The sequence below is a fragment of the Oncorhynchus mykiss genome, chromosome Y (assembly GCF_013265735.2).
Source record: "Oncorhynchus mykiss isolate Arlee chromosome Y, USDA_OmykA_1.1, whole genome shotgun sequence".
In the NCBI taxonomy this organism is placed as follows: domain Eukaryota; kingdom Metazoa; phylum Chordata; class Actinopteri; order Salmoniformes; family Salmonidae; genus Oncorhynchus; species Oncorhynchus mykiss.
In genome coordinates, this window is record NC_048593.1 from 24,491,999 (window position 1) to 24,506,306 (window position 14,308).

Here is a 14,308-nt window from a genome sequence, read left to right on the forward strand (position 1 = left end):
GTTAGTCTACACCTGTTGTTTACGAAGCATATTTACAAATAAAATTGGATTTGACACACCCCCTCAGACTTATTTAACTCTGGCTGAGACTGGCCGACACCATGTTGAGAATGAGCTTAATTAATGTAGCAGTAAAACACAAGCCTCCCTGCTCATGCCCTTTGTACTGCTACTTCTCATTATTAGTTCCACTCCAGCGGCCTCATGCTCAAGAACAAGCAGCGTCTCTAATGATGGACATGTCCCCCTCCTCCTCTCCACACAGCCCCACCACTGGTCTCGGGTCAGTGCCCCAGCCCCTCTGGGGACAGAGAGGAGGAGTCTACACGTTAAAGGACCATGTTAAGTCTGCTTTAAAACAAACCCCCCAGACTCACTTCATTAGCAGGAACAAGTTAGTTAGAGGATGTGCCTCAGTTTGGAGTAGTTTAAAACCTGAGGAGAGAAAAGTATTATCTCGGGAGTTGTGAGCGGAGTGAAGTGACTTCAGAAAAACCATATGTTCTCCCTAATGTTTCTTGTGTGTTTATTTTTGGGGTGCAAACATTGCAGACAGTCGTGTTTACCTTAGGGAGTTAGGGAACTGTCTGTTACCTACGTAAACAAACAATGTTTAGGGTAATAAAATGACTATGGAAGATTCACTTTTCCATATTAGACTAATTCAATGGAAAAATACTCAAAAATGTACAAAGACTTAAAAAAGTTTATTTACACATCAGGAAAATATCATCCAATGAACTCTTGTTTACAGATCAGGGTCATGGAAAAGTCCTGATGACCCAATGAAATACGATAGAGACACGAAAGTTGTGAAACAGCACAGTGACAAGGACAAAAAGGATTTACAGCACTTGATAAAGGAGGTGTGAGTGCTGTCATATTTGGGTACTATAGGGATCAGCATCTCTGGCTTTACAGCACTCTGTTAGTTGACATGAGATTGCCAAATAGGACAGAAGATTGGGTAGTCCAGGTGAGACAGAGGTAAGAAGTCAACATGAACACAAAAAAACACTTAAACACCAGATGATCCCATAAGACTTTCCAGTGTAATGAAGCAGCTGCAGTGTACATGGATGGAGAGATATTTGGGTTCTGCAAAGTGCATCTGTATCAGAGGCTAATGGGAGGAGCTATAGGATGATAGGCTCGTTGTAATGGCTGGAATGGAATGAAAGGAACAGGGTCAAATACGTGGTTTCTATATGTTTGATACCGTTCCATTTATTCCATTACAATGAGCCTATCCTCCTATAGCTCCTCCCACCAGCCTCCACTGAGTTCTGTATACATAAGAGCATAGGACATATCAAATTCTAACTAGATAAACAAACAAAAGGAATAGCATATTAAATAAAAGCGTGAAAAGGTGTTTTGAAGGTTTTACGCGATCCAGCCATTGACATGAAGGCTATAAATATTGTATGCATAGAGAAGAATCCTCCTTTTGAAGTCTTTTGAGAGCTAAGACAGAGGAAGAAAGGGAGGGGAGACGGTAATTACTGGTGGAAATGCTCTTTGACAGATTATTCTATTAAAGTAGGAGGTTGTTCAAACAAACACAGCTAACCTCCAACAGCACTGGTCTCCACCTATCAATGACAAGAACATTCTCACCTGTAGAAACACTTCCCCTTGACAAACAAGACACTTACTGGGAGCCAATCACATGATGGGAAAACCTGTATGCTCCTTATAATGCAAGTTTGTCTATGAAAACGTTTATGCTCCGTATAACGCTACAGAGTTGGTCTAAGAAAAAGACTGGTCATTTTGAACGAGAGAATATTGAATGGTAATAATTCGCAAAGTGCTAGTTTCTAATGAATGATTCAAAACCTGAAGACGTATTTTCAGTGTGGATCGTCAAAATAGCGCCACAGAAAACAGGCAAATTATCCAAATTTACTCAACTACTAATCTCTGAACATGTCTACTGATGACAATGGGCTGAGGATTCTGGGTAAAACTCTGGCTCTCTCATCAAGTGTTGAGAGCTGCGAGCCGGGCAGCTTCCTCACGCAGGGCTAGCCCCAGGGCAGCCTATCATCTCCAGTGACACCAGAGGGAGGGTGGAACCTCACCCCTCTGCCTGGCCAGGGCTGTGCATGGGGATGTAAGGGATGAGACGACAAGATGGAGAGCAGTGCTGTTACTAGCCCAGTCTACTAGGTCCAACTCCATCTTTGATCACTGGCCACTGACCTCCATGTTTCCGAGATATGGGGAAGGAGTGGGAGGGGGGGAGCGGGGAGAGCACATCAAGTACACATCCTTCCCAAAGTAAAACAGGGTTAATTGTATTTAACAATATGCACTCTTAACCCCCCCTGATTAGAACGAGCATCACATCTGCCTGCCGCCCGGCTCTGTTCCTCATTACTGTGGAATCTCATTACAATCAGCACCCATGGGAGACACAGCTTCAGTTTTAAACACTTTCTATCCCTCTCTTCCTACCTCACACTCCTCTCTCTTTCTCTCAGTCTACAATATCGGAAGTCCTCATCTAAGAGTCATTTTTTTCTCCCACATGCAGCATGGAAATTGCTTTACACTGCCAATTAAAATAACATACATTTAGATCGTTTCCCCTCAGTCAGTGAGGATATGTATGTGTTGCTCTCTAATGGCAGAAGTAGACCTAAAATAAGGCTGACAGAATAACACACACGTGTTTGGAAATGTAGTAAAAAATGAGGAAAATAAGGAGGTTAACTTATGGGTCTGTGAACTCAGAGAAAAGGTTAGATCCATCTCCACACACTCAACTTTCTCTCTTAATAAACCATATTCATATCAGTGGGGTTTCAAATGTATATTCAAAACCTTTATTTTTTTTAATTAAAAGGTTGTGGTATAATTCATTTAAACATATAAATAATGCTTGGCAATAAGTAACAAGTAAAAATAAAGAAAATTGTCCATCTAGTCCAAGCAGGCGCACAAGTGTTGCAGGCAATGTAACCCCGGCTCTCCACAAGCCTGTCCTATAGTCCTAAAGGAGGGGGGAGTCGCAGAATGTACAAGGACCCTGCAGTATCCTCTTGATCCAGTCTGGGTCTGCAGTGAGGAGGGTGGAGGGACACAGGGGAGGGGGCACACTAAATAATGAAGCTAACATTGAGTATTTTATCAGATTCATCTGTTCAACCACAAATCACCTGCTCCACTATTTGAGCAGTAAACAGACAACAGATTGATCACTCAGCAATGTTAGGCTTATTTAAAATCATATATGCTGACAGTCTGACAACTAGTAAAAACTAAGCCTGAGAAAAATGTAAGTACATTCTCAAGTACTTTCTTATATTGTGTCAACGCTGAATAAGAAGATATGCTGATCAGAGAGCAGGATGAGAGTGAGCTGCCAGTTAATACCAGCCCTGGAGAGAGAAAGAGGAGGACGGAGTGAGTGTCAGAGAGGTAGAGAGATGGAAAGTGACTAGCTGCTTACCCTCAGGCACTGGCAGTCTGGCGATGCTATCCTGCAGCAGGCAGCGTCTGTACGCGAGTGTCTGGCACGCCTGGTAGGACAACACACACCTAAAAGAAACGGGCATACTTGAGCACTAACACTGTAGGAGGGATATCTAAATAGTGGTTTCCTCTCCTTGTCTCCTTCCCTTCATTTGCAATGACTGGGAGGGAAAAAAACAGAATAGGTGAACGCAAATTCCTGGCTGACATCCTTACTCAACACATCCCTAGGAGATGGGGAGAGGAAACCACTTTAGACTATTGAAATGTGCTGTGGGACATGGAGGCTGCAGACTGTCCCAAACTGTCCACCAGGGGCAGCATATCCCATCCAACTACTGAGAGGTATGGTGGGATAGAGGAGGACAGGAGCATATCAAAAGGTGGTTCTGTGATAATAAACAAACAGTCAAAAAAAAGCATTTAGCTGCTGTGTGTGGAGTCACTCGTCAGTGTCAGCCCAGTGTCTGTGGACCTTTGGAGACTTCTCCTTCTGCTTAGTATTGTTCAGAATTCAGAGGCTTATGCACCCTAGTTTATACCGAGGAAATCTCAGAAACTGTGATACGGTGGCATTCATCAGTAAATGCAATTGACTAATGACTAATTTTTAATTATGAAAATAATATGGAATGTCTAAGAATTAGAAACCCTGGATTTAGATGACAGGAATCAGGTGATTGGTGGTTGAAATATTGAAGAAAGGGTTGATGGCAATTACCTGAGCCACATATGTCCGTTGGAGCAGACAGCCTGCTTGCGGTCTGTGAAAGGCAGCACCTCCTTACACAGACTACAGTACTCAGGGAATGTCTGCTTGTTCATCTTCTTCTGGATGTGACCTATCAGGACCTGGGGGTGCAGAGAGCAAGACGTGTTGAATCATGCACAACAACAGGGTACGGCGAATGTTCAAACAGTCGTCTATTGCTCAGGCTTATAGCTCTGGAACAGGACAACTGAAGAGCTAACCTGGGCAGCCCTGTCCTCATACGTGGGGTCGCTGGTGAGGAAGTCACAGACACCCCGCGTGGGGATGCTGGTGTTCTCAGTGATCCAGGTGTGAAGGTACACCTCCCCCAGAACCCTCTTCATGTGCTCCCTGGTCAGGTGGGCCTCCACTGCCTCGATCCAAGCTATCACCTCCCCCGTCTGCTCCTCCAACGCCCGGGCCTCTGGGTCCTGCAGCTTCGACACCACCTCCTCTTCCCCTCCTCCACCCTCTCCCACGACACCCCCCTCCTCATCCTTCACAAACACCTTGGAATCCTCATGTGTGGGGCGCCAACGTGCCTCCACAGGGGCCTTCTGCAGGGACTGGTAGAGCACGCGCACCAGGAAGAGTTTTAACCTCCACAAGTAGGGGGAGCCTGTGTTGTGTACCTTGTCGTCCAACTCCTCCTGCAGCAGGGCCGGGATGCGTTTGTCCCTCAGCACCCTCCAGCGCACCAGGTCCAGCAGGTCAGTCTGTTTGAACAGGCTCTGGACCGGGGACTCCAGCAACTCTGCCGCCGCGTCATTGGGTGTCTTCAGGGTCACAAACTGGACCTGGTAGGGCCTAGAGACCGGGTGCTGACCGTTGGTCATCCCCTCAGTACTGACCAGGGCCAAGTATGCCCCGTGGGGGCTGACCGCGATGCCGTGTATCCTCCGACCTGCCAAACCCTCTGGCAGCACGATCTCCTCCTGCTTAAAGGCCACGGCCATATCGGTAAAGATGGGCGTGAGCTTCTTGACTGTCCCGTCCATGGAACAGGTGTAGATGGAGCTGCCCTGGCGGCTGGCTGTCATGGAGACGATTGGGGTGGAGTGCAGGCCCGTGACGTGTGAGTTGTGCACGTTGAGGCCTGCCTTAGAGATGAGCAGCAGGCACCAGAAGAGGTAGGAGCCCCTGGCCGCCACCACCAGGCTACAGTTACAGTTCTGTTTGGGGTGGAACAGGGAGATACACTTGATGTTGTGTACAGGGATCTGGTCTGACTCCTGCCAGAGGACCACTGGCTGGCGCAGGGTGAAGTAGCCCTTCACCGCCTTCAAGTTGACGGGCAGGATCTTGACGGGCCCTAACTTGCTGCCCACGATCAGGCCGCTCATCTTGCGCCCGCTGTGCTCGTACTCCCACCAAGCCAGCACGCTGGGGGACAACACCCCAGACTGGATGGTGTTACAGGACAACACAGAGTCCTTCCCCAGAATGGGCAGGCAAAACTGCCACACCACCAGGTCTCCGTTCTCCATCAGCACGGCCAGCAGCACCGTTCCCACGTCTTTACACTCGTTGTTGGTCTGGACGTGCTGCGTGGTGCACACACTGGACCACTCCATCCGTACAGGGGTCTGCATGCGGTAGCGCCTCTGAAGCTCAGCCAGGTCCAGGAGGTTAGCCTTGGAGGGCTGCCCACCCGGCACGGAGTAGCCTCTGATCTCCAGGCTCTCTCCATACAGCTGGGTCAGGTCAGCCACCACAGTCCACTGTAGACGCTTGGTGCTGCTGTGGATGGTCAGCCGGTGGTCCAGGGTGAGGGAGGCTAGGAGGCACCGGCCATTGGCGTCACAGCCCAGGGGGGACCAGCTGGTGTACAGGATGCCCTTGTGGACGCCCACGGTGGGGTTGAGCACTCTGTCCAGCATGAAGGACTGGCTCATCGCAGGGTCACTGGAGCTGGAGAACTTGTCTTTGGCCCTCAACAGCTCTTCTGCTGGACCTACCTGGTGGACAAACAAATGTTAGTCATAAGTAATCTCATTTGATGGGGAGAAAATAAAAGCAACTTCTAGATAATATCTAAAATCCAAAACTTTTTGCATCAACATCAACCTAGATTGCTAGCTTAGATTGCTAGCCTGTCCAATATATAGTATGTTTGGCAATGGGATAAATTGTTAATTGCAGGCATCAGTCAAAAAGTAAACACATCAGGCAGATGCTAGATACTTTTGGTCATGTAGTGCATGTGGACACCTGCTCGTCAAATATCTCATTCCAAAATCATTGGCATGAATATGGAGTTGGTCCCCCTTTGCTACTATAACAGCTTCTGTATGGACCTCAGTTTGTGCATGTGTAACAGTATAAGTTTAGATCGTCCCCTCGCCCATACCCGGGCGCGAACTAGGGACCTTCTGCACACATCGACAACTGACACCCTCGAAGCATCGTTACCCATCGCTCCACAAAAGCCACGGCCCTTGCAGAGCAAGGGGAACTACTACTTCAAGGTCTCAGAGCAAGTGACGTCACCGATTGAAACGCTATTTAGCGCACACTGCTAACTAAGCTAGCCGTTTCACATCCGTTACACTCACCCCCCTTTTGACCTTCCTCCTTTTTTTCCGCAGCAACCAGTAATCCGGGTCACGGCACCAATGTAACAGTATAAGTTTAGACCGTCCCCTCGCCCATACCCGGGCGCGAACTAGGGACCTTCTGCACACATCAACAACTGACACCCTCGAAGCATCGTTACCCATCGCTCCACAAAAGCAAGGGGAACTACTACTTCAAGGTCTCAGAGCAAGTGACGTCACCGATTGAAACGCTATTTAGCGCACACTGCTAACTAAGCTAGCCGTTTCACATCCGTTACACATGGGGGCATTGTCATGCTGAAACAGGAAAGGGCCTTCCCCAACTGGTGCCACAAAGTTGGAAGCACAGAATCGTCTAGAATGTCATTCCATGCTAGCGTTAAGATTTCCCTTCACTGGAATTAAGGGACCTAGCCCGAACCATGAAAAACAGCCCAAGACCATTATTCCTCATCCACCAAACTTTACAGTTGGGCAGGTAGCGTTCTCCTGGCATCCTCCAAACCCAGACTGCCAGATGGTGAAGAGCAATTCATCACTACAGAGAACGCGTTTCTACTGCTTCAGAATCCAATGGCGGTGAGCTTTACACCACACCAGCCGACACTTGGCATTGCGCTTGGTGATCTTATGTGCAGCTGCTCGGCCATGGAAACCCATTACATGAAGCTCCTGACAGTTATTGTGCCGACGTTGCTTCCTGATGCAGTTTGGAACTCGGTAATGAGTTTTGCAACCGATGACAAACTATTTTTACGCACTACATGCTTCAGTACTCGGCAGTCTCGTTCTGTGAGCTTGTGTGGCCTACCACTTCGCGGCTGAGACGTTGTTGCTCCAAGATGTTTCCACTTCACAATAACAGCACTTACAGTTGACAGTTCTAGTCGGGCAGAAATTTGACGAAATTATTTGTAAAAAACAACAGAAAGGTGACATCCTATGACGGTGCCACGTTGAAAGTCACTGAGCTATTCAGTAAGGCCATTCTACTGCCAATGTTTGTCTATGGAGATTGGCTGTGTGTTTAATTTATACACCTGTCAGCAACTGGTGTGACTGAAATTGCCAAATCCACTAATTTGAAGGGGTGTCCACATACTTTTGTATATGTAGTGTGTATATTCTGACTCTGTCCCTGTGATAGAGAACTAAACTCCACTGAAGTGAAGGAAGTTTCTATTGACTCCACGAACGGAGTGGAGAAGAGACTAGGCTTTGTGGAATCTAGCTCAGACTACATCGATTCGCATATGTTTGTCGTCTGTGTTTGTGCCTTTATTTGTTTGGTATTTTGACGATCACACTATTTAATGTACATCCCACCACCTACAGGATTTCCCAAATTATATATAATATATTTTAATAAACTAAATCAAACAACGTTCCTGTTAAAAAACAGATCTGATCCCTAATTTATTTTTTAAATGATACAGTTGGATAAACACTCCAAAATAGCCCTACCCGACCACTCAGACGTTGCCACATTTTGAATGTGTCCACAGTCCAATGATAAAACTGGGGGGGGGGTCAAATGCAATTTCAGAATCCCCAGTGAAAGTTGCACCCCTTTTAGGAGATAGATTCCACAAAGCCTGGTCTCTGCTCCACTCCGTTGGTGAAGTCATCAGAAACGTCATTCACCAAGGAGTGGAGTTCAGTCCTCTACCCCTGTGAATGAACTCAGCTGGAGGCCCTCCTATGAGACAGGTAAAAACAACTTCACAACAAATTTTGGTAATGCACGGTTTTGAGGTATGGAATGAACGCAAAGGCAAGCTTGCTAGCTAGCTACATGGGTGAAAGATTCACCTTCAGTTCACAGACTTGGTCCGGCACGGGAATGGAGGTCCGGTGCAACACCAAGTCTTGCTTATTGCCGTGAACATCGCACACTACCTCCATCAAAGAAATACCACTTGTGCTAGAGGCCGAGATTCGGTGGTCCTCAGACCACGTGAGCGGCTCCAGGCCGCTGACCGGACTCAGTAGCTTTATCACCGGATCCCTCTTCACGACTGGCCCGAGTGCTGCCCAGGGATCATTCTCCCGTTCGGCTTCGGTAAGTTGTCCTACCTCTACCCTATCCGGAGCGCGATTTGGGCTGCAAGCCGCCATTTTCCATGTGAAACATAAAACAACGCGTCACCACAGAGTTTCTGAACCGTCACTACGGCGAGGAGGAGGGACATCTCATACCACTAGGAAAAAGATCCGCAAAGCTTCAGTGTAGAGATCGGTTGCAGTGCAGAGATCACTAATGTATTATGCCTAAATTAAGGTAGAGTAAGCTAGATAACATCAGCAAGTTTGATATCCAGCCATGAGTATGTATCTGTCTTCATTTAGTTAACGAGGAAGGAATATTGTTTATGGTAGAATATGAAGTATTACAATGTATCATACAACACAGTGATAAAGGTTGAGATAACCGCATGACTGTCTCTGGATGGTATTTGGTATTTATTAGGATCCCCGTTAGAAAAATAAATAAACATTTTTTATTACCCTACCAACTAACCCTATACTCATTAAAAACCCACCACCTTATTCCATTACTAACCCAATCTGATTCTACCCCAGGCCAACAGCCTGAGAGGAATTTGTGCATTTTTATTAGGATCCCTATTAGCTAACGCCGTAACGTTAGCTAATCTTCCTGGAGTCCAACACTAATTAGTAAGACATTACAAACAATTACAAATTAAGACTTTACAAACATTTAACAAGTAGACAATACAGACAATTAAAATACCTGACAGGGAAACACATTTAACATTCAGTTGATGCGTTCTATTTCCTGTCCAGTCATTTGGTCTATCACATTAGATGCGCTTTTATTTTTTTCTTGAAGGTGGATTTACTTTTTGCCTGAGAAATATGGATTGGTAAAGAGTTCCATTCAGCTATGACTCTATATAAAACTGTAGATATAAGGCGATTTGTCCTTGTCTTGGGTTGTCTTAGATGCCCTGAATGTACCTGTCTGGTTTGGTGGTTATGCGTGTTGCTAGTATGAACTAACTGGCCTGAAAAATACTGTGGTTTTTTGATAGATATAACATCCCTAAAGAAAATCAGAAGAATGGATAGTCATTTGTTTTCAACGTGAAGCCATGAGAGATTCTGATGCATTTGAATAATATTCATACGGTTAGAGCAATGAAGAGATAATCTGACTGCCCTGTTTTGAGCTTTTTTAAATATCTTTCTTTGCTGCAGATGACCATATAACTGGACAGTACTCTAAGTGTGATAGGACCAGGGATTGACCATATAACTGGGCAGTACTCTAAGTGTGATAGGACCAGGGATTGAATCACCTGATTCAGAGTGCTAGATGTTACATACTCTGAACATTTTCTTGTAACAGCAATTAATTAATCAAATCAAATGTATTTGTCACATGCGCCGAATACAAGAGGTGTAGATCTTACAGTGAAATGCTTACTTACAACCCCTTAACCATGCAGTTTTAAGAAAATACCACAAAAAAAGTGATAGATAAGAATAACATCTATGTGTTCTGACCATGATACAGCTGTGTCCAACATTTTTTTTTACCTTTATTTAACTAGGCAAGTCAGTTAAGAACAAATTCTTATTTTCAATGATGGCCTAGGAACAGCGGGTTAACTGCCTGTTCAGGGGCAGAACGACAGATTTGTACCTTGTCAGCTCAGGGATTTGAACTTGCAACCTTCCGGCAACTCTCTAACCACTAGGCTACCCTGCCGCCCCGACATGACACCTAGTAGTTTTGTTTTTTTCACTTGCTCTACATGCGTTCTATTCATCAACAAATTACATTGGGTATCATCAGCAAGCAACCTGGGGCGGCAGGTAATATAGTGGTTAGAACGTTGCAAGATCGAATCCCCAAGCTGACAAGGTAAAACATCTGTCGTTCTGCCCCTGAACAAGGCAGTTAACCCACTGTTCCTAGGCCGTCATTGAAAATAAGAATTTGTTCTTAACTGACTTGCCTAGTTAAATAAAGGTAAAATAAATAAAAATAGATGTATCTTGAACCAAATACAATACATTTCATTTTAGAAATGTTCAACACCATTTTGTTCATATCAACCCATTCAGACACCATTCTCAGTTCACTACTCAGTACATCTGTCAGCTCATTACATTCTGATGCTGCGCTATACATTGTAGAGTCATCAACATACATTGCCACTCTTGCTTTGTTCATAACTGAAGGTAAATCATTAGTAAAGATAGAGTACAGCAGTGGGCCTAGGCAGCTTCCTTGAGGAACACCAAAGTGTATATCTTTACTGTTTGAAAAGCTGCCATTAAAGAACACATTTTGCCTTCTCCTGGATAGATAGCTTTCCATCCAGGATAGAGCTGCAGACTTAAAACCATAACATTTGAGTTGACCTAGTAACAGTTCATGATCAATTACATCAAAAACAGCACTGAAGAGACACTACCACTCAACACACCCTGTAACTCTTCTGAAGTCAAATATTGTACCCACAAGTACTTCTCTGCAGCTGCCACCACAACATCTATTTTCTGTGACTTGCATACCATCTCTGCAGTACAGTTGATAACCATTGCTATGAATGCTAAGAAGCCAACCTTACTGAAAAATACTGTATATCACTCATTGGCATATCCCTCTGTTCTGGAACAGATCTACTATTCACAGGGATCCTCTCAGAATCCCTCACCCTTGATCCACCCTCCTACTTTCTTCACTGCCTCAGAATACGACACCTGCCTCTCTGACCCTGGCCACCTCAACCTGCCTCTCTGACCCTGGCCACCTCAACCTGCCTCTCTGACCCTGGCCACCTCAACCTGCCTCTCTGACCCTGGCCACCTCAACCTGCCTCTCTGACCCTGGCCACCTCAACCTGCCTCTCTGACCCTGGCCACCTCAACCTGCCTCTCTGACCCTGGCCACCTCAACCTGCCTCTCTGACCCTGGCCACCTCAATCTGCCTCTCTGACCCTGGCCACCTCAACCTGCCTGTCTGACCCTGGCCACCTCAACCTGCCTCTCTGACCCTGGCCACCTCAACCTGCCTCTCTGACCCTGGCCACCTCAACCTGCCTCTCTGACCCTGGCCACCTCAACCTGCCTCTCTGACCCTGGCCACCTGAACCTGCCGCCTCTTTTACTGGGCAACTCAGATCCCCAGAAACTTGGGCACCCCTGCAGTTGACAATGTTTTCCACCAAAATTACACATTCCTCTGTTCCGTGTGTTCCTGCACACTTCCCACATCTTGGAATCTCCCTCCTACACACTGCTGCAACATGCCCATAAACGTGACACCTGTAACTCTGCAGTGGATTCGGCACAAAACCTCTAACAGAATAACTCATATATCTTAACATTACTTTGTCAGGTAAAGACCCTGAATCAAAGCTCAAAAGAACAGACTGTGTCACCTCTGTTTCACCACACTACTGTAGAAATGTGCTGTATCACTTGCAAAGATAAAACACTGGGCCCGATGGCAGGCATTCTAGTGACATACTCTTAATAAATAATGAGTTATTCCTTACCTGACAAGCGAGACATCAGTCATTTAATCTGCCTAGTGGGCTTTGCGAAGGACACCTAGTGGGATCATTAATTGTGAAAATATGAAAACTCTCCTGTACTCTGCTGTAGATGTGGACTCTGGTTCATGTTTCTCTGAGACCACTCAGTATGTGTTGTGAGATGAGACACTGAACACTCCTGGACAGGGCAAAGGGCAAACTGCTGTGGTCTCCTGAAGTGCAGAGAGCTACAGAGACAGACCGTGATTTGTTGCAGCCCTACAGTCTCTCATCAGAGCCACAGCCTAACTCTCACTGAGGTGACAGTGGGATTTCACCAAGCACAGTTATTTGTCACAAAACAAATTGTTACAAATCTGTGAGACAAATATAGAATAGCGCACCGACCGTGTCTTAATCTCAATTTTTCTGTCTTTTGTTTCGATAATCGAAATTAATAAATAAATTCACGGACCTTGGTATGTTTCATTCGTAATAAAGCGTGTAGCATATGAATATTGCAGACACCTGCTGTGTGTCTTTGGTGGGTTTTGACTTGGGATGATCCCAGCTAGGGATGTATGCGAATGTCGAATTAAACATTTATCGAACGCTGTCACATTAACTCACTTCACTTTCTGTCATCACATGTGGCGGAAGCCTGGTCCAGATGGGACAAAGCCCTCATCCTTCCTTCCTTTTTTGTTTGATAGTGAGTTTATTCCAAAGACTATATGGTATTCATTTACTGTATATGTTATATATAGTGTGAGGCTTAAGGTTACGGACATGGATGGGGTCAGCAAAGGTCAATTCACACCATTGCCAATTTCCACCTGCTGTTATTGTATCCTGTAGTTTTTACCTTTAAACCCCCCAAACCCTCAGTAGACTACAATCCCGTGTTATGTGGTTGTGTACAGCATCAGTGGAGGTGGTTGCCTGTACGTTGTCGGAACCCCACAGGGATGTTTTGACGCATGGTTCATCATACGTGTTTTAATCATTCAGTCTCACAGTCACCTCCCAGGGGGGAGCTGCTGCAGCGCATTACCAGCTACACACAATCACGGCTGTAATCATCATGACGATAATGAAACATATTTAGAGCACATCAGCGTGGGTCATTCGGCTCAGGAGACCGAGGAGATGTTAGTTAGTGGGACGGCAGCCGTGAGGCGGCTCGATCGGGTGCTCAGGACCCTGCCGGTATCCCAGTGGAGACTGGCACGTCGGAGATTAGCGGTCATAGCGGTGGGCTTTGCTCACCTTGAGTGCCGTCAACTGTGAACGTCTTACCTGACAGGTGTTGCTCTCAATCAGTGCTCCTCTGCCCCCCATGCTGTCCTTGGGGGGAAGTTGGGGACCAGGCAAGCCACCCCATCCTTTCCCTGACGTCATGGTAGGTAGGCCACTGAAACACACTGGGAGACCCTTGGTACCTACTATAAATCCCCTTTCAATGAGAAGTCAAGGATTTCTCATCTGTGGGGACCAGAACCACAACACTCAGTCTGGTTATTTTGAGTTGTTAAGTCACCCCAAAAGAGGGCAAGGTGACACAGTGTCATGATTTGTTGTAGGCCTATTTCACCTGTGAGCCTGATTTTGAATGAGTGTGTAAAATGTGAAAAACCTTCATGATAAAGTTGTTGGCTGTAACAATAATATTTTGTCTGCTATGCATGACTTCTCTCATTCAGCCAGCAGGTTTCATATTCCCTTACCTTACATCTAGAAACAATGTACACCTAGAAACTTTACAGCTAGCCATGGATTAGGCCTAGTTGCAGTTGATATTTGTGTCGTTTGGGAATGTATCTTTGAAGCATACAGTACCAGTCAAAAGTTTGGACACACCTACTCAAGGGTTTTTCTTTATTTTTTACTATTTTCTAGTCATTTTTTTTCTAGTAGTGAAGACATAAAAATGATCAAATAACACATATGGAATCATGTAGTAATCCAAAAAGTGTTAAAAGCAGCCAACAAGTGCTCAGCA

The 14,308-nt window shown here is 45.7% G+C and overlaps 1 protein-coding gene and 1 long non-coding RNA gene across 3 annotated transcripts in view; one reads left to right on the top strand and one right to left on the bottom strand.

The window, feature by feature from the left end:
- Positions 1–686: 686 nt before the first annotated feature.
- On the bottom strand, positions 687–8,987 carry LOC110509857 (general transcription factor 3C polypeptide 4). 2 transcript variants are annotated; one of them, XM_036967359.1, is made up of 6 exons: positions 8,388–8,495; positions 8,257–8,310; positions 4,456–6,192; positions 4,205–4,335; positions 3,461–3,549; positions 687–3,066 (listed from the first exon to the last, which is right to left on the bottom strand). In XM_036967359.1, the coding sequence occupies exons 1-6, from the start codon at positions 8,430–8,432 to the stop codon at positions 3,002–3,004; spliced, it is 2,121 nt and encodes a 706-aa protein (XP_036823254.1). In that variant the 5' UTR covers positions 8,433–8,495; the 3' UTR covers positions 687–3,001. The 2 variants fall into 2 exon arrangements, with proteins under 2 accessions (XP_036823254.1, XP_021446695.1); XM_021591020.2 differs by lacking the exons at positions 8,257–8,310; positions 8,388–8,495 and adding an exon at positions 8,605–8,987.
- LOC110509859 overlaps positions 8,363–14,308 on the top strand; it is a 31,803-nt gene continuing 25,857 nt past the window's right edge. Inside the window, exons 1-2 of the long non-coding RNA XR_002471493.2 lie at positions 8,363–8,502; positions 8,611–8,854. This is a non-coding gene — a long non-coding RNA (uncharacterized LOC110509859). The remainder of the gene's footprint in view (positions 8,503–8,610; positions 8,855–14,308) is intronic.

Bases quoted from the DNA above. Each gene is read 5' to 3' on its own strand.
- LOC110509857 (XM_021591020.2), bottom strand. From the start codon at position 8,910: ATGGCGGCTTGCAGCCCAAATCGCGCTCCGGATAGGGTAGAGGTAGGA. The intron at 3,550-4,204 runs GTAATTGCCATC...CGTTTCTTTTAG, and splicing joins AACGGACATATGTGGCTCAG to GTGTGTGTTGTCCTACCAGG. The intron at 3,067-3,460 runs GTAAGCAGCTAG...TCCTCACTGCAG, and splicing joins CAGACTGCCAGTGCCTGAGG to ACCCAGACTGGATCAAGAGG.